This window comes from Rissa tridactyla, chromosome 3 (genome assembly GCF_028500815.1).
Source record: "Rissa tridactyla isolate bRisTri1 chromosome 3, bRisTri1.patW.cur.20221130, whole genome shotgun sequence".
In the NCBI taxonomy this organism is placed as follows: domain Eukaryota; kingdom Metazoa; phylum Chordata; class Aves; order Charadriiformes; family Laridae; genus Rissa; species Rissa tridactyla.
The window spans coordinates 60,328,989-60,353,706 of record NC_071468.1 but is presented as its reverse complement, the minus strand read 5'-3'; the positions used below and the strand labels follow the sequence as shown (position 1 = coordinate 60,353,706).

General features: G+C 39.6%; 3 protein-coding genes across 5 annotated transcripts in view; 1 reads left to right on the top strand and 2 right to left on the bottom strand.

The window, feature by feature from the left end:
• The window catches only part of SYTL3 (synaptotagmin like 3), a 34,184-nt gene extending 33,719 nt beyond the window's left edge, over positions 1 to 465 (bottom strand). The window contains exon 1 of one of the 2 annotated variants that reach the window (XM_054194929.1): positions 165 to 465. The gene's annotated coding sequence lies outside the window, so the exon portion shown is untranslated. The remainder of the gene's footprint in view (positions 1 to 164) is intronic. The other variant, XM_054194928.1, reaches the window with a different exon arrangement.
• Positions 466 to 2,942: 2,477 nt separating this feature from the next.
• DYNLT1 (dynein light chain Tctex-type 1) lies at positions 2,943 to 8,333 on the top strand. Its single transcript, XM_054195651.1, has 5 exons — positions 2,943 to 3,052; positions 5,933 to 5,974; positions 7,201 to 7,324; positions 7,528 to 7,605; positions 7,911 to 8,333. The coding sequence occupies exons 1-5, from the start codon at positions 3,026 to 3,028 to the stop codon at positions 7,979 to 7,981; spliced, it is 342 nt and encodes a 113-aa protein (XP_054051626.1). The 5' UTR covers positions 2,943 to 3,025; the 3' UTR covers positions 7,982 to 8,333.
• Positions 8,334 to 9,746: 1,413 nt separating this feature from the next.
• The window catches only part of TMEM181 (transmembrane protein 181), a 38,070-nt gene continuing 23,098 nt past the window's right edge, over positions 9,747 to 24,718 (bottom strand). For both annotated transcript variants that reach the window (XM_054195649.1, XM_054195650.1), the window contains exons 7-17: positions 22,903 to 22,983; positions 21,791 to 21,890; positions 20,884 to 21,014; positions 20,249 to 20,340; positions 19,164 to 19,221; positions 18,397 to 18,499; positions 18,247 to 18,298; positions 17,499 to 17,581; positions 16,292 to 16,381; positions 14,541 to 14,607; positions 9,747 to 13,616 (exon numbers count right to left, since the gene is read on the bottom strand). In XM_054195649.1, the coding sequence (XP_054051624.1) occupies positions 13,538 to 13,616; positions 14,541 to 14,607; positions 16,292 to 16,381; positions 17,499 to 17,581; positions 18,247 to 18,298; positions 18,397 to 18,499; positions 19,164 to 19,221; positions 20,249 to 20,340; positions 20,884 to 21,014; positions 21,791 to 21,890; positions 22,903 to 22,983 (936 nt within the window). In that variant the 3' untranslated portion in view covers positions 9,747 to 13,537. The remainder of the gene's footprint in view (positions 13,617 to 14,540; positions 14,608 to 16,291; positions 16,382 to 17,498; positions 17,582 to 18,246; positions 18,299 to 18,396; positions 18,500 to 19,163; positions 19,222 to 20,248; positions 20,341 to 20,883; positions 21,015 to 21,790; positions 21,891 to 22,902; positions 22,984 to 24,718) is intronic.

Here is a 24,718-nt window from a genome sequence, read left to right as displayed (position 1 = left end):
CACTTAAAGTAAAAAACAAAAAACAAAACATAGCCAAACATGTTTTTAAGTTCCAGTTTGCTGTTTCCATGAAATCTTTGTAGTCTGAAACCCACCATCTCAGTAAGTAAAAATGCATTCCCCCGTGCGATGTCATATAGAATAGATTAAAACAATGTCCTTACCTTTTCAGCAGCCATCAAAGAAAGATGCATGGAAGTACCCTGCATTTAAGAGATGAGCAGCACTCTTATTACTTTTTTATCTTTCCTTAAAGAAAACTGGTGGCTGTTCTCCACCCCCTTTCCTTCCTTTGGGCACCAAAATTAGACTGATGTATATACGGAGGAGCATCCCCAAAACAGCTAAAAGCAAACACACTCAAAGAAGAGCTCTAGTGTTACAACAGCTTTTGCCAAGTCTCTGATTTTGTTACCAGTGACAGCAATTAGCAATCACAGACAAGTTATTCATTTTTCTAACATTAAAAAGAGACTCAGCACAAAAGACTATAAAAGCTGACTGATATCATCAAAATACGCTCAGTCTTCAAGCCACACACAGGAAGAGAAGTGGCTTTGAGTTCTACATTTCTTTTTCTGATACTATAGATGTGAAAATACTACTAACCTCAGTGTCCCCAGGACTTGCACAGAAAACTCTGCTTGTTTCGTAAACGGTTCTTTCCTGAAAACAAAATAGTTTTCTATTAAGGTCTGAATGACAAAGCAATTAGTACAGATAAAAGTTCGAAAGAATTCTTTTTTATGCATCTATGAAAAGAAGAAAATTATTTTACCTCACAACTGGAAATCTGATCTCAGGTAACGATTAAAAGTTAAAATATTATTTGGTTTGGATATCCCAATTCATTCTATTACAGAACCAAGGGTGAGTAATGAAGTTCAAAATTACATCCAAATTATTTTGAAGTCTGGAAAAGAAGAGAGGCTGTTCTTGTAGGCCAATCTCCTTTCTTGTTCCTGGGTCTACCAGATAAACTGTCTGTACAATGCAGAAGCCCTTCTTAGTGTTTTGGGTGTTCTAAGAAATACTACATTTTAGTTAAAATTAAACAAAGCACTGCAATTCTATTCACGTGGCAAAATTAAACAGCCTGCAATTTTATAACCTTATTAAGTTAAATAGGTTCAAACATTTCCACCTGTGTACGTCAAGTTCAATCACTTTCTTCAACTGTATCACTGAAGAGAAAGCAATTGTTAGTGGGGCACAGAGCTATGCTCAACAAATAATATTTGGATGATTTGGGCCTTCATTTTGGGCAAAATTTTAACTAAATAAAAGACCAGAAATAACCTGAGGATTGTAACTACCCACGGTGACAGATCTGTAGTATCACAAATCCAGGCTGAGGAACATTACCCCTAGCACCAGCTTTCCCCCAATATTTAACCAAAGCCTCAACTTTTAACTCATTGTATTTTTCTCTCTCACCCCCAGACATGAAAAACTGCTGCAGTATTTTATACATGCTAACAGTATAACCAGGTTATAGCCTTTTATTCTTTTGTCTAAACAAGCACCGCTTATTCAACCTCCCCATTGGCTCTGCTTTCTGCTCAGGGGGAGCAGGGAGCGCAGGCAGCACCCGGAGACGGGCCGAGGGTGAGCAGGGCAGCCATCTTCAGCCCCGCCACGTCCCAGAGCGGGTGCTGCCCGCAGGGCGCCCACACCATCCCAAAGCCAGGTGAGCAGTCAGGGTCGTCTTCTGCAGGAGAAGGAGGGCTGGACACAAGGCCGAAGCATAGCGCTGAGGTCTGCCCCAGAGACTGGCCTGGAGCAGAGGGCGCAGAGGAGGAGGCCACGGCTGAGGCCCCTTGGCGCACTCAGGCCGTCAGGCTGTAACTCCCTCCATCATCTCGAAATGCAACGCCTAAAGCTGGACACAGTATCCCTTGTGAGGCCTTGCTGCAGAGAGCGCAGTAGGAATGCTGCTTCCCAGGCCTGGCAAGCTATACATCCTTAATTAAGCCTCCCAGTACAGCATCTCCTAACACTGTAGGACAAATTGAGGTAAATCGCGCCTTATACACCCCCCTGCTCTCTTGTCTATGGAATGGCTACCGAGTGAGCTGGTCCTGCCCTGTCTGCCTTCCGAGCTGGTTATTCCTGCCTCAGTACAGGCCTTCGCACTTGCCCCCTGGAAGTTATTTTTTCCTTCGTTTAGGCTGTTTCTACAGCTCACCCAGGCCACTCTGAACCCAAACAGCATCTTCCACTGCTTACATCGTCTCTTGGAGGTTGGTATCCCATAAGTACTTTGGGCAATCTGTAAACACTGCACACACAGACAAAACCTATAAACTGTGAAAAGCGTGCCCTTTAATTTTATTGTCCAGATTCCAATTCTGGCTGCTAAAAATAACAGGATCTGCTTAGGACTGTGACAATACAGATATTCTTCATGACTTTCCATGGGTTAGTTCGTTTGTTCGCTTTTTTCAGTTCCTGAGCATACATGGCATACTCAGGCCTTCTTTCCAAGCTGTTTCCTGAAACGAGTCAGATGTTCCTTCCCACGGAAGGACCACCAGCATCCACCCCTCCGCCCTCAGAGCACGCTACCCGTATGGAAAACACAACCCAGACCAGCTGCCTCCTCTCCCTCTCAGTGTCGGGAGTCGGACAACGCCATGGCGCTCCCACCACCGCCCTGCCCAGGCGCCTCCGCGCCGTCGCTATGGAAACCGGCGCCATCTTGACGAGCGCTGGGCGGGCGGCGCTCCCCGTTGCTACGCGCCCGGCAGGCGGCGAGTGCACTGCGGCAGGCGCAAAGAGAGCGCCGGCGGGGGGGGCGGGCGGGGGTCGCACAAGGAGCGCGCAGGCGCGATGGCAGCCGTTGGGGCGGATCCCGCGCGGAGCCGGGCGCGCAGGCGCAGAGCGGCCGGAGGCGGGCGGGGCGGTGGAGCCGGGGGGCGCAGGCGCACTTGCGAGCAGCGGCCGGCGCGTGGGGCGTCGGCGGTGAGGGGGGGGGGCGGTGCCGGAGTGCCGGTTGACGGCGTGAGGGGGCTCCAGCGGGAAGATGGACGACTTCCAGTCGGGGGAGGAGGTAACGGGCCGGGGGGTAGGGACAAGGGGGAGGGCAGCGCCGGGGCTTCCCCTTTCGGGAGGCTGCGGGACAGCGGAGGGTGTTGGGCGATACCTGTCCGGTATCGGTCTGCCCCGGGGCCGTTGGGCGTCGTCCGTCCCCCCTGCTGGGCTGGCGGCGGGGGTTGGCGGTGTTTCCGAGCCGCGCGTCCCGGGCAACGCCTGGAGACAGGCCCAGCCTTTGTTCCTGCCGCCCGGCCACGCTGCTCCGCACCCGCCCCCACCTCCCCGTCGGGCGGGCCGGAGCCCTCCCGGGAGCTCCCTGTCCCCAGATGTGGCTACCGGCCGGGCCAGTGGGCCAGCGCCTTCTCTGCGTTTCGGGTGTTCATAGACTCATGACGATTCGATAGTTTGAGTTGGAAGAGACCTTAAAGATCATCCAGTTCCGGCCCCACTGCCATGGGCAGGGACACCTCCCACTAGACCAGGCTGCTCAAAGCCCCATCCAGCCTGGCCTTGAACACTTCCAGGGATGGGGCATCCACAACTTCCCTAACAGCCCGTTCCAGTGTCTCACCACCCTCACAGTAAAGAATTTCTTCATAATTTTTTCTCTTCGCTGGGCTCCTCTTCCCTTGGCATTGACCCACACCTGCTTCTCTCCCAAAAGTTGCCACTGCAAGTCACTTAGAGAAAATGCCCAAGCAGTTTTCATGGTTTATGGCTTTGCCAACAGGACAGAGCAGTGGGCTGTGGTGGTGAAGGCTTGCTGATGCGGTTGAGATCAGCGTGAGCAAGACTCAAATAAGCTATTTTTATACAGAAAGAAGAGTTCAAGCAGATAGTCTGCATGTTACAGGCACACTAATGAGACAGCTATGCCATTATACCCCATTAACATCTAGTTCCAACCATCCTGCCCTGGGCAGGGACACCTCCCACTAGACCAGGCTGCTCAAAGCCGCATCCAGCCTGGCCTTGAACACTTCCAGGGATGGGGCCTCCACAACTTCCCCGGGCAACTTGTGCCAGTGCCAATATGATCTTATTAAAGGATGGAATAGTGTTCTGTCATTTGGTAACTCAGTTACAGCACACAAATCACAAAGCTGGATATTGGGACTTTATCATAGAATGTTCTGTTTTGTCATCCATCTGGACCCATATACGCTCTCCCCCTAAAAAAGGGAGAGGGTCGAGAAGTAACAGCAACTCTGGAACCAAATTCTCAAATAGATCTATGGCTCTTTCCCACTTGTTTCCGTAGAAATTAGGGATCTAAATACCTTTGAGAATTTGTGTTGGATTTAGTTCAGTTTACTTTGCTGAGCCATGTTTGTTCTCACTTAAAGGTGTTTCTGAGCAGAGTTCTAGACTTTGTGAAGAAAAAATCTATATATGGTTTATCATCTTGCCTGACAGCATTCTTCATGTCTGCCAGCATGTCTGGTGTGTGTATTCTTGACTAACGCTCTATGGGAAAGGATATTTTGATAATTATAGCTCTTATTGTTAAATATAGTGGTGTACCTTAAAAGTATGCACCTGTAAAATTCAGTATCATACCCATATATGCAAATGAGGCATATTGAAAATAAATCAAAGTCAAGAAGCTAATAGTAAAAGCCAGTTTGCCACAGCACATAAAAGCTTTTAAAAATGTTGAAGCGTGTGAGGAAGTTGGTGCTTCTGAATGGTCAGAGAAAAGACGTTGCCTGCACATCTCCCAGGGCGTGCAGTTTCTTCTGTCAGGGACAACATGCAGCTGCGTGCTCATTTCTGAATGTCGCATGTCGTTGCAGCTGACTAGACTGTTCACCTTCTGACCAAATGTTTGATGAATATAATACTGAAATTATCCTGAACAGGTGTAACTATGTCCTGCCTGCACACTGGAATTAGGCTGTTGTTCATCTTTGCTAGCTGAAGAAGCTGACAGACCTCCCAGAGAAAACTAAGTTGACATATACTTGATTAGGTTAATTTTGAAATCTTTATTCAGTCTTCTGCAATTAATTAGTTTGCTGTTGCATGCATTTCTTTTGTTTGATTCCTTTCTTCTGGTGTGTGAGGCGAGGCTGTGAGATACCTGTAGCAAAAACGGGGTGCCTGGCTCGCAGACGCACCATGCGGCTCCCGGCTGTTTGAAGGGCTGTCGGGCTGCCCTCGGCTTGTTTTAACCACCTGACATGGGAGGCAGCAACAGCTGAGGGACTAAAACAGGAAAACATGCTAGCCATACAAGAAAACACGTAGTAGGTTTAAGATTAATAAAATATTGTGACCTTCTCTGTCCCCATTCTGCATGTTTAATCTCTGCTCCCAGGAGCCTGAGAGAAGGCTAAAGGTGGCGGGAATTCCAGCAAGCTGCATTTCCCCTTTGGTTTCCAAGGGGCAGTTTTCTTCTTATCCACAGCTGAGATTGTCACGGCAGCTTTTCCTTGAGCTGTGAATTGATGTTTTGCCCGCATCACTGCCCTGGAGATGTCGGTTTCATTTAACTGTAAGTTGTGTCTGCACACTAAGGCTATCTGTGCAACCAACCCCACTGTGAATTGTGGACATTAATGCTTATTGTAAAATGAGAATATATATGTACGGACCTGCTATACATATTATCTTAAAATACTTTCGAAATAAAATTTGAAAATTTTGATTCAAAAGGCCAGCCAGTATTAGTTCATCTGTTACCTTTCATGACTTTGCTAAGATGTTAACTGGACCGGGTTCAGGAAGCCAGAGTATGTACGAGAAAATAGAGGAAGACCAGCTATCTTCTGACTTGCAAGAAATCTGACAAGCATAAATTAAGCTTCTAGTGCATATTCTTAACAAAGCTTGAACTCTGTAAACAGAAGAATGTGTCCACTGATTATTTAAAATCCCGCTTTTTTTTTTGTAGACTTCCTTTGTTGTTGATGAAGTCAGTAGCATCATTAAAGAGGTAAACTAATATTTTCATTTTGTTGGCGTGAGAGTATAGTATGTTGTATGCTGTGTGCTAAAAGCCATTCAAGAAAATCTAGTGACTGATATGTAATAGGTTGCTATTAAAGTATAGATAATTGTTGATTTAACCAATGTACATACTTCAAGTGGAAATGATACCTAGCTTTAGTTGTTATATGCATTACAAATCCAAAAGATCATTAAAGTAATTTCATATGCTCCTCTCTGGTTGCAGTGTATGCCTATTAGAATTTCTAGGGGGATGTTGTATGTTAATCCCTATAGAGATAGACTTTATATTTCAGTAACATATAGGGGGTTTTATAGGCTATCTGCATATGCATGTTACTTTGTTCTTTTGAGATGCTTTTCCTCCAAAATGAGTTCTTGCTTGTTTGAAAGAGGATTGAACTATTCTTGTTGCTAAGATACAAGAATGTCCTGTCTAGAAAATTTCCAGAGGGATTTATTTTTTTGTACCCAGAACTCCTCTTAAAGGGTAGACTAGTGCAATCTTTGTCTTGCTGCAAAATTACTGTTTTGGTCAGACTCTGTAAATTGAATACACATGCTTTAATACATGCTCCCATCTCTTCTGAATCTGAAATAATTTTGTGATTATTTTTTAAACAATTTCTGTGAGGAAAAAAGATGTGTCAATGAAAAACATGCAGTTTTAATGTACTTTTATTTGTATCTTAAGGGGGAAACTATCCTCATAGGTAAAATGGATTATTTGGCTGAAGGCTTTTGCTCTATTAGTAACCAGCAACTACATGGGTCTGTTTTGCTTCGGAGTTTTGTTTCCCAAAAATGATTCTTCTGAAAAATCTGAAGTTCATTTCCATGGAAGAATGTGTGCAAGTGAGGCATTGTTGTGTGCATTTTTTCAGTCTCTTCAGGACTGTTTAAATGCAAGGCCCTTTTCATAACTCTGGCTTCAGGACATGAGATAGGAATTACAAATAAGCAAAATATTGCAAAATATCACAAAATGAAGAGAAGATGGAATATATGATAATTTCCCCTATGCCTGGCTCAAACTCTGACCTACGAGTTTTTTAGTAATTGAGAACACTTCCAACAATCAGTATGGACAAGTTGTATTTAGGGGTTTTTCTTTCTGTGCGTATGGGGTTTCATCTTTAGCGCTCCTTGTTGGAATGGGCGTCTTGTAGATTGACATCAGTGCAGCTTATTTTATGTTTTTGTTGCCAATAGGCCATAGAAAGTGCGATAGGTGGCAACGCCTATCAGCATAGCAAAGTGAACCAGTGGACAACAAGTGTGGTGGAACAAACGCTAAGCCAACTCACAAAGCTGGGGAAGCCGTTCAAGTACATTGGTGAGCGCAAATTTCTCTTGTTAGAACTGGTACAGTCGAGTGCACTGATGGGTGGGGGGCACGGGAAAATCTTAGCAAGAACCATGTCTAAGCTACTCATAAGCATGTATGTATGCCTATATTCATATGTATGTACTGTGCTAAGCAAAAATGTAGCTTAATGTTAGTGATAAATTACTAAAAGCTTCTCTCCTGACTAACAGTGACCTGTGTGATTATGCAAAAGAATGGTGCTGGGCTACATACCGCAAGCTCTTGCTTCTGGGACAACTCCAGTGATGGTAAGGAACGCAACTGTTGGGTTTTTCAGCTTGCAGCTTTAATGCTAGTCCCGTTAAGATTAGGCAGCATACTTTTCTTTTTTTCCAAGTGCTATAGGTTTGGAGTAATAGCACACAGTTTGGTATTTTTTCCATTTGGCTGTGATGTTAACTCTGCTATATATTAAATGCTCAGCTGTTACTAAGCTTGTGAAAGCTTCATTCCCAAGATTTTTACTTTAACAATTACAAACATGTATATAAGGCCATGCATTTAATCACTGTAACTTTCTTTTTTCTCTGAAACCCTTTTTTTGTATTTGTAGGAACCTGCACTGTGAGATGGGAGAATAAGACCATGTACTGTATTGTCAGTGCCTTTGGACTTGCAATATAATTGCCTTGGAATCATTCATCCTTCTCTTTTCTACTCCAGCACTTGATTCCATCTCTGCTCAAACTGTGAATACACTGAACAACTTCTGTTTTTAATGTACTTTTTAAGTAACTTTTTTTTAAATGTAGAAATGTGAAAACATGCTGTTACATGGTTTATGTTTGTACGTAGTATTGTACCAGTGTTGCCGTACTGTCTTAACACTTCAAGAACTTCTCTTCAAGGTGCTGATACTGAAATCTGCTGCAGTGTAAACACTTTCTCTAGATTTCTTTTTTAAGACCAATATAAATGAGACACCGACTTTCACACTTTGTACTTTTAGTTAGCATTAAATTATTGAAATTCATAACCATTGGTGTGACTCATTTAAACTTAACTCTTCTGTTACTAAAAAAAAAAAAAAGTTCCAATTCTTTTAATTCTCTTCAAGGTAGTTGAGGTACATAGCAGAAGATGAAGCACTTCCATAATTTTGCCAAAGTCACTACAAAATTGCAAGAAAATGAGATGATGCTTATCAGAAAGTAATTTGGATGCATTTTTGGGACGTGTTTAATCTTATTGTATGGTATTTAGGGCATGGAATGGTAACAGAAATAACTATCTTCCCTGAACAAAGACAGATAAGTTTTTTGCATTCTAGAATGTGAAAATTATTTGCATAGTAATAGAATGCAGAGAATGCAGCCAATTACCTGGGTTAAGTAGGTCTTGAACTTACCTGCTACCTTCTACATTGCTTTTGCTGATAGCGAGCGTGATGAGTTCTGATAGTTGGTGAAACATGATCCTTTCTGAAAGGGGCAAAAGACTGCATCAAGGTGACATTGCTAAGTAGCACGTGAGTAAAGTCTCCTGGCTCTAAAGTTGCAGAGCAATAACAAGTAAAGCAAGTTTTCAGCATAGGCTTGGATAAGGTTTTCTTTTTCAGCTAATTAAAGAAATGGGAGCATGCTATGAATTTCAGACTACCTCTGTGAACAGCTGTGCTGCTTCTGTAAGCAGTAGCTCCCGGCCAGTGAAGTTGAAAAAATTACTTACAAAGCAAGTAGGGGAGAGTATTCCTGGAGGAGAGTAAGTCAGAGCGACCTGCATTTGCTTGTGTTTAGGAAGCCCTCTCAAATGTTTTCAGAATCTGTCTCTGAACTAAAGCTGTTTAGAATGAGACGACTGCTGATGCAACAGTTATGTTTGCACGATCGGGAAGGACGTACTACTGAAAAATGAAGTGACAGTAGAGGATTTGTTTTTCATAGTGCTAGGTGCCTGGGGGTGCTCGCTGGGATAACTCCTCCACTTAGCGTGTCCAACCAGACTGGAGAAAACCCTGTGCTAGGCAAGGCTTCACCCCTCCGCCTTCCTGTCCATTTCTGCTGTCAGCTACGGTGAAGCAGCACCTTTGGCAGAAAGGCAGCTGCCACTGGCATTCACCAGGGGAAGTTCTACTGCCAGCATGAGCACAGCAGGCTTTGCATAGCCACTGCGATGCCATTTGAGAACACCAGTTCCCCTTTGTAAACTGGCTAGCCTACTTCTTAGGAAAATTAGCAACACGGTTTTCCTCCTCCAAGCCCAGGCAGGGTAAGCAAAAAAACCCAGCCCAAATCGTAATTCCCTGGTTAACCTGTGCTGACAGAGCCTCCTGGATCCCATCCTTGTGCAAGTAATCAAGTTTAAATACGCATAAGAAAATACACGGGTAAGTTATGAAAATAGTACAGTTAGTCATTCGCTAGAAGGAAAATAAAACCAAGATACAATATAAAGATATAAAACTTTATTATGAACATATTTAACAATGATTATGCACATTAAGTCTTCCAAGAAACTCAATACCCAACTTTTGCTTGAAGTAAAATATTGTTTTTTCCTTCATATTCCATATTAGCATGAAGTTTTCCAACATAAATGGATGATTTGCTGTCATTAACACAACTTCTAGACACATAGAATATTCAACACATCCTCATGCACACTTTTCTCAAAGCAGCACTTAATTACAGCTTCTCATTAAACAGAGCACTTATCTTACACATTTTTATACCATTTTGGTACACATTTTTTCCATATTTTCATTTTACATATTTACAAACTTCTAAAAAAAATTTTACAGTGATGCAAAGGTTATTACTGGCAAAAGGAAATGGGGGAAAAATAGGTGACTACGGTTACAAAGTTGTCTTTTGGCTCAGAGAAAGACAACGCATCAAAGTCTTTCCTAGCTGGATCCGTCCTCCCATTTTCCCCAGTATTAATGCCATGGGCTGGTTGCACTCGCTGTTCCCTACCAGTGGTTAAGCCTTATGCTTCCTATTCTTTGCCAGTCCTAGGAAAGTTCCCAGCCAACTCCAACTGTATTTCTAAAGCAAATACTACAGAAAATGGTTGCCATGAATGGCTCCCACTCAATGATTATTGATTTCTCAAAAGTCCCTCTTGATCATTGTGTACATGGAAGTCGCAGTTATTTAACAGATGGCATCCCCTTTAGAGCAGGAACACTATGTTGTGGGGCCTTTTTGCATGCTTATTTTATACAGTCCCACTAGTGATGGGAATATTTAATTACTGTAGCAGTAACGAAAGGAAAGCCAGCTAGTTTCTTATCCAGATCTCTTCTGTTTTACCCTTAGGTTACAAAACTTTACTCAGAGGTGAATTTATGCCACCTACTCCCAAGCTGTTTACAATCCGTATTGTAATATTCCTCAAATATTGTCTCTGCTTTCCAGTTGTGGAAATAAGAGGAATGAAAATGAGATTTCTTGCTAGCAAAATGATTTCTTCATCTGCTTCACTGCTTTTGTCTTTTTCTGTATATTGAAATTGATGCCACAGTGCTTCAGCCAAGCTTATCATTACACTCCAGCACTTCTGCAACACAAAACTATTTTACATGGCAAACGTTGCTTAAATATAATCTCTAAAAATTAACAAAGAAACTATTTTCTCACAATTTTCTTAGTAAGATACTTATTTTAAGTACACATTTCCCATTCTTGGCTTTCCTATTTCTATTTGAGGTGATGATTTTTTTCTTAAGCTGTTCCCAGCCCATTTCACTTGCCGTTTTGTTTGCATTAACTTTCCTACATCACGACAATCAAAGTTAGATTAAAAATATTTTCTTTAGTCACTGAAATCCCAGAGCATGACACTGTATTTCAGGGTTAACTGTAACAACCAGTTCAGACTGTAAGAAACATTAGTATACTTTGCACATTGGTCAAATCAAACATTTTATCTCTTCAGAACAATTTAGATCAGAAATAAAGAGTATCAGAGCCAAAAAGATCTGAATATGTAAGAATCGCGTAAATATCAAATTCTGAAGACCTGATTCCTGCACCCACTGTTACTCCAATGAAAGTCAAAAGGATTTGGGGAGTGCAAAGGATGCGTAGTTGGTTCCCAAGTCTGACTTTGCAAATTCAAACAGCTGTAAGCCTCATAGTAAAAACAAGGATGGGCTCTCCTTTTTTAGGATGCAAAGGTATTTCCCATACTTGTTAAAATAAAACTCTAAAAGGAAGTGCTGAAGGTACAGTTTACTACAGTTCACTGGGGAAAAAAAAAAAGCCACCACTAACTCAAAATACTTCTTTAGTGTTTTCCTATATGGTCTTCTAAACAGACACCAATTAATTAAGAAATTAAAGGAAAAAAACCTTCCTCTCCCCGCCCCCCCCCCAGCAGTTTCCTTGCTTTAGCCATACAATAGTGCTTTGGCTCCTAACAAATACATGATCCCTGGTACAGAAAGTTGTAAATTTCAAATACCCTCAAAAAATTTCACAGCTCTACATAGTTTTACAAAGTTTTCTCCCTCCCACACACAGAGTATCTTACCACACTTGTCTTTAGCAGGGCACTGATTTAACCATTTAATCTGAACTATGCCATGACAGAAAGGATGCAACCACATGAAGCAGTTCCTTTGATCCTCTCTTAGCAAACTGCTATCCTGGGAAGTCTCCCCTTCATGATCTTGGAACAGCTACCAGGAGAGGTTATTGTAATTGGAATGGTCTAGAGCAGTTGTCGCATCACAGCGGAACAAATCTACTTTTTCCTCAATACGATTCAGCAAATCTAGTAGGGCTTCATTGCACTCTTCTGCTTAAACTACTTGAATGACGAGTACAATTCCTTAGCATAAGCCAGCACCATTTTCTAATACGTTAACAGTACTTTTGAGAGTCTTTTCTTCTGCAGCAGGGCAGAGAAATTTTACAAGATAAATCACAGTTATGAATCCATGAAAAAAGGATACTTTCAGACAGGTCAAGTACCTGAAAATAAAAGTAGTTAGAAACAAACAGCATCCACTTAAATAAAGAACTGAATAATGGTGTAGGAGAAAACCAACTTTTAAATAGAGAAGCAGCAGCACTGTATTAGGAATACTTAATTCCCATATAACTCCATTCCGGCACAGACTGGAACACAGATAATCACTAAATGGACTAGTAAAAGTTCCGATCAGTACAGATGGCAACTGTGGTATGACAAAGAAGTTGAACTATGCACAGAACATGCCCAAAAGCCAACTCTCATGCATGTTCAATATGAGAGCAACCACAATTGTTCCTAGGATGTAGATTAACTATCTACTAATAAAACTTACAGAAAAATTCTGGTAGAAAAAGCCTCTAAAAATGAAATGTTTGGAAATTTGAAATTGTCTATGAAACTTTCGTACTGTATTCTCTGTAACAATCTCCTCCAGTATACAAAAAACCCAGAAAAAAGAATACTGACTTCCTTCTGAGATTTGTTACTGCCTAAATATTTCTATTTGAAAGGCCTATTTGAAAAAACAAAACAAAAACCAAAAGAAACACTTCTGTTGCAGCGGTAAAGCATGTTATGAAACATACATTATACAGATAATTTTGCACCACTGACCTATTTTGGCTCACTAGAAGTTGACTATTTGCACGTATCTCACACGTACAAATTTGGTAAACTCATTTAAATGAATTTAAAAATTGGTCTTAAGTCTATATCACTTCTTCAAACGAAGAATGGAAAGCTTGTGTTTTCTTGTATTAAAAAAAAACGAGAGAAAACTGTAAACCACTTCATTCCCTGCCTCCAGCTCAAAAGACTAAGGTAGAAAATTGAAAGGGAAATGAGGCACTTCGTACAGCAGTGGACAATATACAAAGGAGCTAACACAAACGCAACAGATGAATGACAGGATGCTGTACATAATCCTCAAAAAAACCCCAAGCAGCAAGGAAGCAATTTTAAAATCAGCATATAATCAGCGACACTTCTAAATGGAAATAGACTTAAAGATTTTAGTCCATAGACATCCTTCTATCTGGCATTTTATAAGATGTGTAAATATTTTGGTTTCTGAAGTTTTCACCACAACTTTTTCAAGCATTATTTTTTTCAGTTTTAACTTTGTAAACAGAAACAGAATGTCCTTCCTCGGAGTCGGTGTTCAGATGACAGCAGAGTAAGGAAGCCAAAGAAGTTGTCCATCTAGGAAAACTTCAGGATTGGTTTAATTCCAACTGAACAAGTCTGTCTACATCAAAATCAATCACTGTCCGATTCCTCTTTATACTTGGCTCTAATAGCTTGGCCATTCTGAAGTGGCATTTCTTCATAGTCACTCCTGTGAAACAGATACTTGTTAAAAACTCTGAATACGGTGTTCAGACAGGAAGTCCAAAATAAACTACACTGAGGCATCAAATAGTCATTTGGGTAAGAAGCTGGTATGGTATCTGTTTGCCTTCCTTGTTGGAGATACAAACAATATATTGAATTCTCTCCGAAGGACGATGCATAATAAAAGTTATTCCAGTAACTAAAAGCCACTCTTTGCAAGGATTCTTATAGAAGCAAGCTGGTACTATTACTACTCATCTAACTGAACAAAGGCAAGCTATCTCAGACAACGCCTATAGCTAGTCTAGCACAAATGTGTTCAGGTTACTGCAGCATTAACCCCATCCTCACTGTTCCAACCACTTCAGTGACCTTGGTAAGAGGTGAAAACATCGAGGGCAGAAAATGAGCTTGTTCGGTGTCTATACAGAGAAATCTGATCGGGATCAGTTTTCAGTGCTACTGTAATTCTCATATCACATAAACTCACAGAAGTCCAGGAAGTTTTGCTAGATTCGATTATTCTTATTTCATTAAGTGATGGACACCAAAGAAGAGCCATTCTTCCCTAAACCATTTACACATGAGCTGCCTCTTCGCTAACTTCACCTGGCTCCTGCAGCCCTTCCCAGTTTAAAAGGAAGGCCTTTCCTTTCACATCTCTTGCTGCCCTCATGACCTGCCAGCATCCCAATACTTACCTGTTTGTATCAGTGCCGTGGCAATCCCTTTTAGTAACCAAAAAAAGGAAAACCAAAATAACATGCATTCTCATTGCATTTGTGTTTCAGAACAAGGTTATGTTTCTGTTCTTTAGGCAGAATACTTTCACTAGCAACCTACAAAGCCTTCACTTATTTAATGAATAAAGAACATTACAAAAATAACACACCAAAAATAACTCTCCATAGGTATTTTAAAATCTTACCCATAAATCACATCATCATCTGAATCATTCAGCATAGAAAAAGCAGGATTGTCTTTCAACTGTGATTCTGGAAAATACAAATAAGGGTTAATTTAGCGCATTAAATACAGAAATTTGGCTGTACCTGTAATCCAATACTGAAGCAACAGACTTGACAACTTCCAAGACAGTCACTACTACAATTCAACAAAAATGTATCCAAACAAGAATTCTCTCCTTTAAATTCTTTTAGCCTTTAGACAAAACATCATGATATTCTTAAGAGTTAAGGAGATGACATAACTATCTAATCTTATTTTTAGATAGATATTCTCCATGTTGTATAAGTGTATTTCCTCCCTTGTGCAGTTTCCCATGTCATATTATTTCAACCTGCACATAAGAGTTATTAAGACAGATTTCATTATTTTTAATCATTATTCAAAAGTTCATATGCATTTAAAAGCAGAGATGTCATTAACTTCTTGGTTATTTCTAAACTACAAAAAAAATACACTGAAGTTGTAATCCCTTGTACGCAAGCCCATGAGTAGCCAGTTATTTTTCATCCTTGTAATAGACGGAGGAAGCACTCGTGCCTTTATGATGAGATGAAAGGAAGCACGTACTTTCCATTGGCTATTTAAGACAATTCCCTCTACCTTGTTTTAAGGCCTTCATTTCCTGCATAATCTGTGCTGCTTAGCTGCAGTTCATAATTATATGCCAGTAAAATTCAATGCAATGCAGGAATTTGCTATAAACACCTTTTCCCTGGCAGCTTTTTACCTTCTGCCTTCTATAAACTAATACTTCTTGCAACCCAACAGCAAGTTTTTAACTTTATCCTTACCCAGCCATTTCTCCTGTCTGTCTTAATGGAAAAATAGCATTTTTCTCTAACAGTTCCATCCATCTCTACTCTAAAAAGTTTAGCAATAGGATCAGCTCCACTATGTAGCGCCTTCTCCCTGCATATCTCTCAGCATACAAGACGTGATTGGGCAGGGTGTTAGATAACCTCATCAAGGCTCCCTTTCCCATAAAAGGTTGGACCAGATGATCTTTCCAGGTTCCTTCCAACTTGAACTGTTCTATGGTTCTATATTTATAATCAACGCTTACAGTGGAGAATGCACTCAGTATAAAAATCTATTTTACAGACTCTGTAAACTCTCTAACAGATTATCTGTTAGAGAGGGATAAAGCTTTATAATCATCATGTGAGTCAGATTACACTCTCTACATAGAAATGCAAAAACAGAAGTGCCACTGATTAAATCCTTTATCTCTCTTTACATGGGCTCTGTGCAGACGTCTCCCCCTAGCAAGTTCCCCAAAATTTCCCCACATTAGAGATCAGCTTCACTCCTACTTTTCCAAAAGCATGTTACCTATTTCAGAGTCCACTTTGCCAGCATGCCAAGATACTAACTTTATTGTTAGAATACAAATGAAGTATTGCTGCTCCTTAAGGACTGTCTGTGAGGCAGTGCAAAAGTTAGTGCATTATATGCACACATCCTATTGACTATAAGCTTGACCTAAGTGCATTCCAAGAATTCAAGTCCAACTGATTAGCTGTATACATTTTATGCGTTTCTTCATATTTCCAATACTAATTTGCGCAGGAACAGTGCAGCTTCTGCTTATGTTAACTCAAAGCAAATTGAAACAGTAAAGAAACAACTGAAATACAAAGATGTTACACAGCATCTGCTAAAATGACAGCTCTTGTCATCTGAGTTTGCCAGACAATTGCTTATACTTACCATACAGTGCATTCTTTGAGGGGGAATACACGAAAGCTAACGTGTAGAGATAAAAGTTCAATAAACCATAAAATGATAAGAATTCTGCTGGTAGTAAGTGTCAAGGATATTGCTCAATATAGCTCCGCACATTGTAACTTTGGATATGAGACCCAAACCATACATAAGCTGTTTCAATGGAAAGAATGCTTACATTACTAAGGTCTGAGAGCATGAATGGCTATACAAAACTGCATGTTTTAAATTCAATGACAATGAATGTACTCAATCTATTTAAAGGTAAAGCTCCCACTGAAGACAAAGCTTTAGCTTTAACACAAGTAACATTTGCTGAGATAAGGTTTACTCTTGAGTGGTGCAGTGCACGGTAAATCGAATAGTTCTGCCTTCAACAGCAAAAGAAAGCTGAGTAGGGGGATGTTCAGGTGGGGTTGTTTTGTTTATTTTTCAAAAAATTCTTCCTTGGCACAGTGATTGAGAAGGAAGGAGAAAGGACTATCTATAGATAGAACACTTGAGATGGCTTCTTGCGATCATTTTGGGAAAATACTAAAGGCTTTACATGTTGTTTTCTACTAGCTCCCAACACATATCTACGCTTATCAGTAAGCGGAGCAGTTGCAATCACAGAGGCACTTTCAGAAAGCAGAATGAACTAGGATCTCATGGTTCAGGTCCAGAAATACAGTTTGTAATCCTGTTGCCAACACACATCGGAAATAGCCTCTCTCAAGCCACTTAAATTCTCTGCTATTACCTCTTCCACGCGTAGACTTGGACCACTACGCAAATGCATTTTCAGTGACTTCTAAGCTATTAATTTCTCATATGTTTTGGTACGCCCCATGCCAACTGACAGGTATATAGCAAATTGAATTCATGCAGCAAACACACCCAAATTTGTCACAATAACTTGTTAAAATTACTTGAATGCATGCATAGCTACGCCTTCATTCCTTTTGAAGAATATCAAATGCAGTTGTGATTTGTGTGATGTAAACAAATTAGACTGAAACTGTCTCAGCTCACAATCTTTACAAACAGCCATTACAAAATGCTGACATGAAACCTCGATCAAAATGGACTGAACTTCAAAAGCCCACCTAGAAGTCAAAGGTCTCAGTTCTTAGGTACATGACTTTTAAGTAGCTTCTGCATGAAAACAGATTAATATTCTTAGTTGAGCACTATCATAACACAAGGATATAATTCTGATAATGAGTTGACAGCTCAGCAACAAAGTTGTCCTGTAGAACTTGTGCTCCAAAGCGTAGGTAGAGTATAACAATGCTGCGGAAAAAAGTTAAAGCATGTAAATGTACTGTGTCTTTAAACCACAAAATTGAAATGGTAGCTGATAGAACAGTAAATGAGAAAACAATTATTTTAACATACTGACCATTTATTTTAAGACACATTTGCTTTCATAGTTCTAAATTAAGAATGACTCTTTTGTTATTAAAAGTCAGCAGTCAACTGAGCAAAGCAGACCTCCCTCCCCCATGGTCTCTTTCCCTCAGATTTCACCCACTACAGGCAATACAAGAGTCAACAGTAATTTGAAATAACTGATTGGAGTGGGGGAGACAGATACTAACAATAATCTAAGAAATTAATTCTAAACTTCTGCTTTGGCTAAATGAAGCTTACAAAGCTACAAAAGAGGTGAACGATGCACTGCAGACCACTCAGCAGTACAGAAAACATCTCTGCTATGTGAACCTCTAAATCTTGCAGTGTATTGCTGTGGTAATGGAAATAATATAAAGTTAGCTCTAAAAGCCTCAAGAAGGATTAAAAAAATTAAGAAATGCTTGCCATAAAAATCATATCAAAAGACGTTCCTCAGTTTTACTGACAATTTTATTATCAACAAAATAATACAAAATAAACAAAGCCCTGAAAAAAAGGTTATAAAGTTACAATACTGAGAAACAGACTTTGAAAAGCCTTACCTAATGACAAGCACTACAAAGGTTAATGCAGTCAAGAATTTTAACCTGAGATCTGAAAAAGATTGAGAAAAGTTGTTATTAGCAAACTTCCACCTGCATCTAGGAGAAGGCAAGCCTGTTTGGGGAAGAATCAAAAGAAATAATCCTTACCAACATAAGGCATGTTACGAAGTTCTGAACATGCCCTCACTATCAGGAACAAAAGGTAGAGAATGTAGGTGGTTGCCACCACAAGGAAGAAGATTTTCATTCCCTAGAAGAAGAGTGTTAGTTTTTATTATTTAACAAGATTTGGTCTATTTCTTCTTCCCTCAATAGAAATCATTATTTCCCAAAGCACAACATAGAATGGTCCATTTATTCAGGGAAAGCAGGCTCATGAAAGGAAGCACAAAATGAGGATGGCTATACATCAAGGTAGGGCAATGTAAAGAAAGGATGTTTAATAGGAGTCATCATTTTGTTCACTGAGTTCACAGTGAGCTGAATCTCAATGATTTTCTAAAAACACAGCTCCTGAGAACAATACGAGGACCCATATAAATCAGATCTTCCTTTAAAACAAAAAAAGTCTGACATTTAATAGGACAGAGAATCTTGGCAGGAGTAAAGATGTACAAAACTGACTTAAGAGGCTTAAAAAAATTTCTTTCAATCCCAACAGTCATGAGTCTGTGACTAAAGTTGTGGTGTTGAGTCTCAAGATTTGCAAGATAATTACTCTTCTCATTGGGATGGAGCTCAACATGGCCTATGCATGATTTAAAGCAAAATTAAAAGTACCTTAGCCAGAATAAGACCAGCATTTTCTATTTCCTAAATTGTGTTATAGATTTTAATAGAAGAACAATCCCCACCTCCTTCTATTGCCTAACTACACGTGACAAGTTAATAGCAAGAGAACATTTCTGACTTACCTGGAAATTACCAGTGTCAACCCTGTATTGATATGTAGGATCATGTACTTCATTAACACTAGAAAAGATTCAAAATGAAAAAGTGGTACTTACATCATTACAAAAGACAAGGTCAAAAGCGGTACTGACCAAGAAACCCTCTAACAAAGAAAAGGTTTAAAGTTACTATACAGAGTTTATAACTAAGGATTTTGACTGTATAAATTGGTGCAATGCCATTGATTCCAATGAAGTCATGACAATTTACATTACATGACATCCCCCTTCTTCACAAACACAATTTTCAAGGAATATGGAGAATTTCAATTGTGAGCATGTCTTATCTCCCCACTTATTTTTTAGAAAATGTATGATCTTGTGAATTCCTGCAAGTCTTAGGGATTTCGTGTTTAAATTTATCCTTGGTGACAGAATCATATTTAAGAACTAAGTGTGGTATAAGCCCTTCCCTCACTACAATTCTGCTGATAGAGCATCAGCACAAGTATTTCCTACAACTGCACCGCTTTCAACAACGTACAATGGCATGGAGAAGGTTAGAAGGTATCTTCCTTCTGAGAAATAAAATAAGAGGCAAACACTTGAGACTAAAAAAACTGAGAAAGTTTTCTGGGTGGGGAACAGTGACACCTTTATGTTAACACAACATTTTGGAAAAAAAGAGAAAAACACTAAACCAAGCAAAAGAACTGAGTTTTAAGGGGAGAGAGCATTGTGTCAATACCAACTGTGCAGGTTTAATAGTTGAGAAAGTTTGGCCCAACTGTGTAACAGCTAGCTACAGACAGCACTAGAGGGAGTATTGTAGGGAGCCATAACATATTGACAAAGCGGTGATTTCTAGATCTCACTCTGATTTATAAAATTATGTACTGCTAGATCGTCCATGAGGAATTCTGTTTTCAAATCAGTCACAATTTGAAAAACAGAAAGATGTAAGAATTTGAACTCCATTCCTATATCATAATCAGAGCATTAAAAACCACATACAGCTAATTATAAACAATCTTCTCATTTATAAACAATCTTCTCATTCTTGAATACTGTCAGCTTGTTATTTTTGCATTTAATTTTAAATTACTTACGTTTGCCATATTCCCAATGTAACAGAGGCCAGCCACAATAGTCCAACAATAAATAATTTGGGCAGATAGAAAGTTAAGCACTTCCTTTCCCCCTGTTGAGAAAACAATAGTGTGGTGAAGTAGTGAACCCACATTTGAGATTTCATTCATTCTTGACAACAAAATAACTATCATCTTTGTTTCATTCAACTTGGACTAGATTAAGAGACTCACCTTTTGTATTTTTAACCTGCACAGATGATTACAAAAGACATAAACTATAGGAATATGCTCTAGAATTCATACTTATCTTATGCAGTATTTTAAAGTGGTTTAAAAAACAAGCAGCTACCATATACAACAACTAAACCCTTTAAGCAAGAACAAAGCATAACGGCATCATAATTCTGAAGACTGTCTAGCAATAGTTTAGAGTGGATTGTCCCATCTATCTCATTTAGTCATGCTAGCCTCAAGACAATCTACTTTACCACAAATATTTTTAACTCCAAAGCTTCACGTGTCACATTGTACTTTAAGAATAAAATAAATACCTCTCTTTAAAAAAAAATAGTTACATTTTTGTCAACTTTTGAGAGAACCGAGAAAACAAGTACTGTCTTCTCAGTAAGTAGTAGATACTGTTGTACCCTTACCTGTACTCTTATACCATGGTAGACGCAAAGCCAGAACAACAACAGTGCACACAGAAACAGTGACTGGAATAGATCATCCAGCATTCCAGGAAACCAGCTGTTCACCAGAAAAGAAAGGGGGAAAAATGGATCTGTAACAATATAAGAAAAAACAAGTTAAACAGAGGGGAAAAAGCACAGTCCTTTCCATTATGAAAAGTAAAGCAGAATTTATCTTCAGAGGAACAAAAACCCCTAGATTTTTTCAAATTACACCAGTAAATGAAATTGAAATTTGCTGTATCTTAAAGTAATTTACAAAGAAAATGGTGCCTCCAGCAGCAATCTTCTGTGCTGTAGAAATAATCTGAAATGGTAGCCAACATTACTAGAAGATTTCAGGGTTTATTAGACTTTCTACTAAACCATTGTTCTTGGTGATGACCTAAAAATTATCATAGAATGACTGAAAGACAAATATTATTTTGGTAATGCTAGAGAGTGATAGAATTTGATGTGGTTTACCAGACTAAAAGTAACCTCCATTCTTAACTAAAGTGCGATTATCTGAAAAATGAAGAAGTAAGACTTAGCAGACAACACAGAAATTGCATTTACATGTTGCTATATGAAAGCTTCAGTATGGTTGCAGCCACCTATTCCAATCAGAGCTTTAAACAAACAGACTTGACATTCACATGACTGAAAAGAATGAAATCCACCTACTCATTATGCCCTTGAATTTGATACACTTAAAAAGGGCTGTTTGTTTTGTTTTTAAATTAGTTTTCTGAAGCCTTATAAACAGCTGCTTATGAGTTCAAGGCCAAATTCCATTTTGCCTTCTCACTCTCTCGCTCTCTTTTTTCATTTTTTTTTTTTTTTTTTTTTTAAATGAGCTTTTCTAAAAATTCCAGGATACAAGTACCATTGTAAAGTAGCAGGAGGGGAAGGAGGATAGACATCCATTTCTGTTCAATACCCCAATCTCTCATGGAGAATTTCCGCAGGGAATGTGCAAACAGACACTATAAAACAATAACAACAAAAATTTTTAAGGAAGGAATACAGCCGTTATGGTTTTCCCGGAGTAAAGAGATAACACAGCACATCGCAAAGGCAACTTCATGAGGTGTTTGCCACTGAGAATATTGTAAAACAGGAGCCACATCTCCTAGCTTCCACTTCTGCTTCAAGTTTTCTGGCTTACCCCAATGCAAATTACTTAATCTCAAGCAAACTGGGAAGGAAACCAACTAATACCATGCAAATCAACAATGTATGAAAAAATGTTGCCTAATTACTGGTCACACACTACCAACAAATTCCACTTAAACTCACTTTTTAAAAAAAGATTCCATATCACATTCACAGTTACCTGCTGAGTGACATCATCTATGTGAGAAAAATGCTGACCAAGTGTTCAGTGCTTTAGTGTCCTTACTCTGAAAATTCTGCATTTTAGATTTTATCTTGTTGTTTTTTTCCCAAACACTTTTTTTCCAGGGCCAAACCAGGTTGGAGGGGAGAGATAATCTAAACTGTAGCATAATTTAGGTTGTAAGGCACCTCTGGAGGCCATTCGGCCCATCCTCACACTCAAGGCAGTGACGACTTTAAAGTTACATCAAGGTCATATTCAACTGAGTTTTGCTCATTTTCAGAGATGGAGAGTCCACACTCTGGGCATCCTATTCCAATATCTGACCCTACCTGCATTGCAAAAAAAATATTTTTGCTAGCATCTAATCACGATTTCCTTTGTTTAAGCAAAATTCTTTCTGTTCAATTCAAAATCAAAGTTCAGAAAAACAGGATTTCCCATTTATCCTATTTTCTTAATGTCCCCTTCAATACTACTTGCAAAAATATAAAAGCAGCAACTACATAAGTATTTTAGAAACATTTTTTTTTTTTACACCATTCAGTGATATCTCAACTCTGCTGCCTGGGGTGAAGTTACTAAGCACAGCACTACAGAGCAGTGTTATCAGCCACCTACATAATATACTCCAGAAAGAAAACAAAACAAAATCTTACCGTGACCATAAAAGTAAGAACTACAAAGACAAATCGGAACCATATTTCCACTTGGGAAAAAGTTGGATTGTAGGTCTTCCACTACAAGAAAAACGAAGAAAAACAGCCCAATGAACAATGTTTTGACAGGGTAAGTACGACATCAATAATTAGCACTTTCTGCAGATACTGAAAAGTTCATACCCATAGGACTAACTGATGAAAAGATAACCAAAGCTGCCTAATATCCTTGCTTCTCTTTTACCCTGCCATTTTGTAACATACTCAGTGTGCTGTCATGTGTTTAAGCACTTCTTAGGACAAACGGGATGTTCTTCATTGATTTCAATTCAACTTTAATTCAAAGTCTGAATGCCAATAATTGAGTAAATTCAGTATGGTCTTCTTTATTACCAAGGTCAGATGCATAAATTCATTATGAAGAGGTTGAAAAAGTACAGTCATGTTTCCTGTAGTGGTTTTGTTTTCTTAAAGCTTATTTTCTTGTTTGAGAAGTGGAAAAAAGAAAATCCAGTAAGGGAAAAATAAATGAGCTAATTAGAAATAAATAACTTTTTTTTAAGGAGGAAAAGCTCCTCCTTCTCCTCTAATTATTGGAAGGGCACAAGTATCAATTTTAACTTGTCAGTTTGCATAAACTCTGTTCTGTTGAAAATTTACCTCATACATGGCATGCTCCTCCTTTGAAGCCACTTTAGAAATGTAAACTCCCTGGTACAACATACGCTCTGCCCATGTGAACAAGAAGCTTTACCTTTCAATGGATTAAATATGTCAACCACTGTGTTGTCTTCTTAAAGTATAAATGTAGAATGAAACTTACATGTAGAGAATACCATTATACAAAGGCAATCTATGATTTCAACTGACATTACCAGAGATCATTGTAATAATGAAATAAAATGACAATTTTAGTTGCTGCAGGAAAGCAGGGCTTTGGTTTTTTTGGTTTTGTGCACAAGTCTGCCTTAAGGGCAGCCTGCAAAGCAAGATCATAGAATCATAGAATTGTCTAGGTTGGAAGATGATGCATCCTGGGATGCATCAAAAGAAGTGTGGCCAGCAGGTCAAGGGAGATGATTCTCCCCCTTTACTCCACGCTGGTGAGACCCCACCTGGAGTACTGTGCCCAGCTCTGGGACCCCAACATAAGAAAGACACAGACCCATTGGAATGAGTCCAGAGGAGGGTCACAAAGATGATCAGAGGGCTGGAGCACCTCTCCTATGAAGACAGGCTGAAAGAGTTGGGGTTGTTCAACCTGGAGAAGAGAAGGCTCTGGGGAGACCTTATAGCAGCCTTCCAGGTACCTAAAGGGGGCCTACGGGAAAGATGGAGAGGGACTCTTTATGAGAGAGTATAACGACAGGATGAGGGATAACGTTTTTAAACTGAAAGAGGGTACATTTAGATCAGATATTAGGAAGACATTCTTTAGATATTAGGAAAGAACTCAGGCAAGACAGGGAGGGTTTTTTTATCAGGGAACGTAGTGATAGGATGAGGGGTAATGGTTTTAAACTGAAAGAGGGGAGATTTAGATTCGATATTAGGAAGAAATTCTTTACTGTGAGGGTGATAAGACACTGGAACAGGTTGCCCAGAGAAGTTGTGGAGGCCCCATCCCTGGAAGTGTTCAAGGCCAGGCTGGATGGGGCTTTGAGCAGCCTGGTCTAGTGGGAGGTGTCCCTGCCCATGGCAGCGGGTTGGAACTAGGTGATCTTTAAAGTCTCTTCCAACCCAAACCATTCTATGATTCTATGATTTTATGATGAAAAACTGTACAAGTATAAATGCTCCAACACTTGGTCCTTTC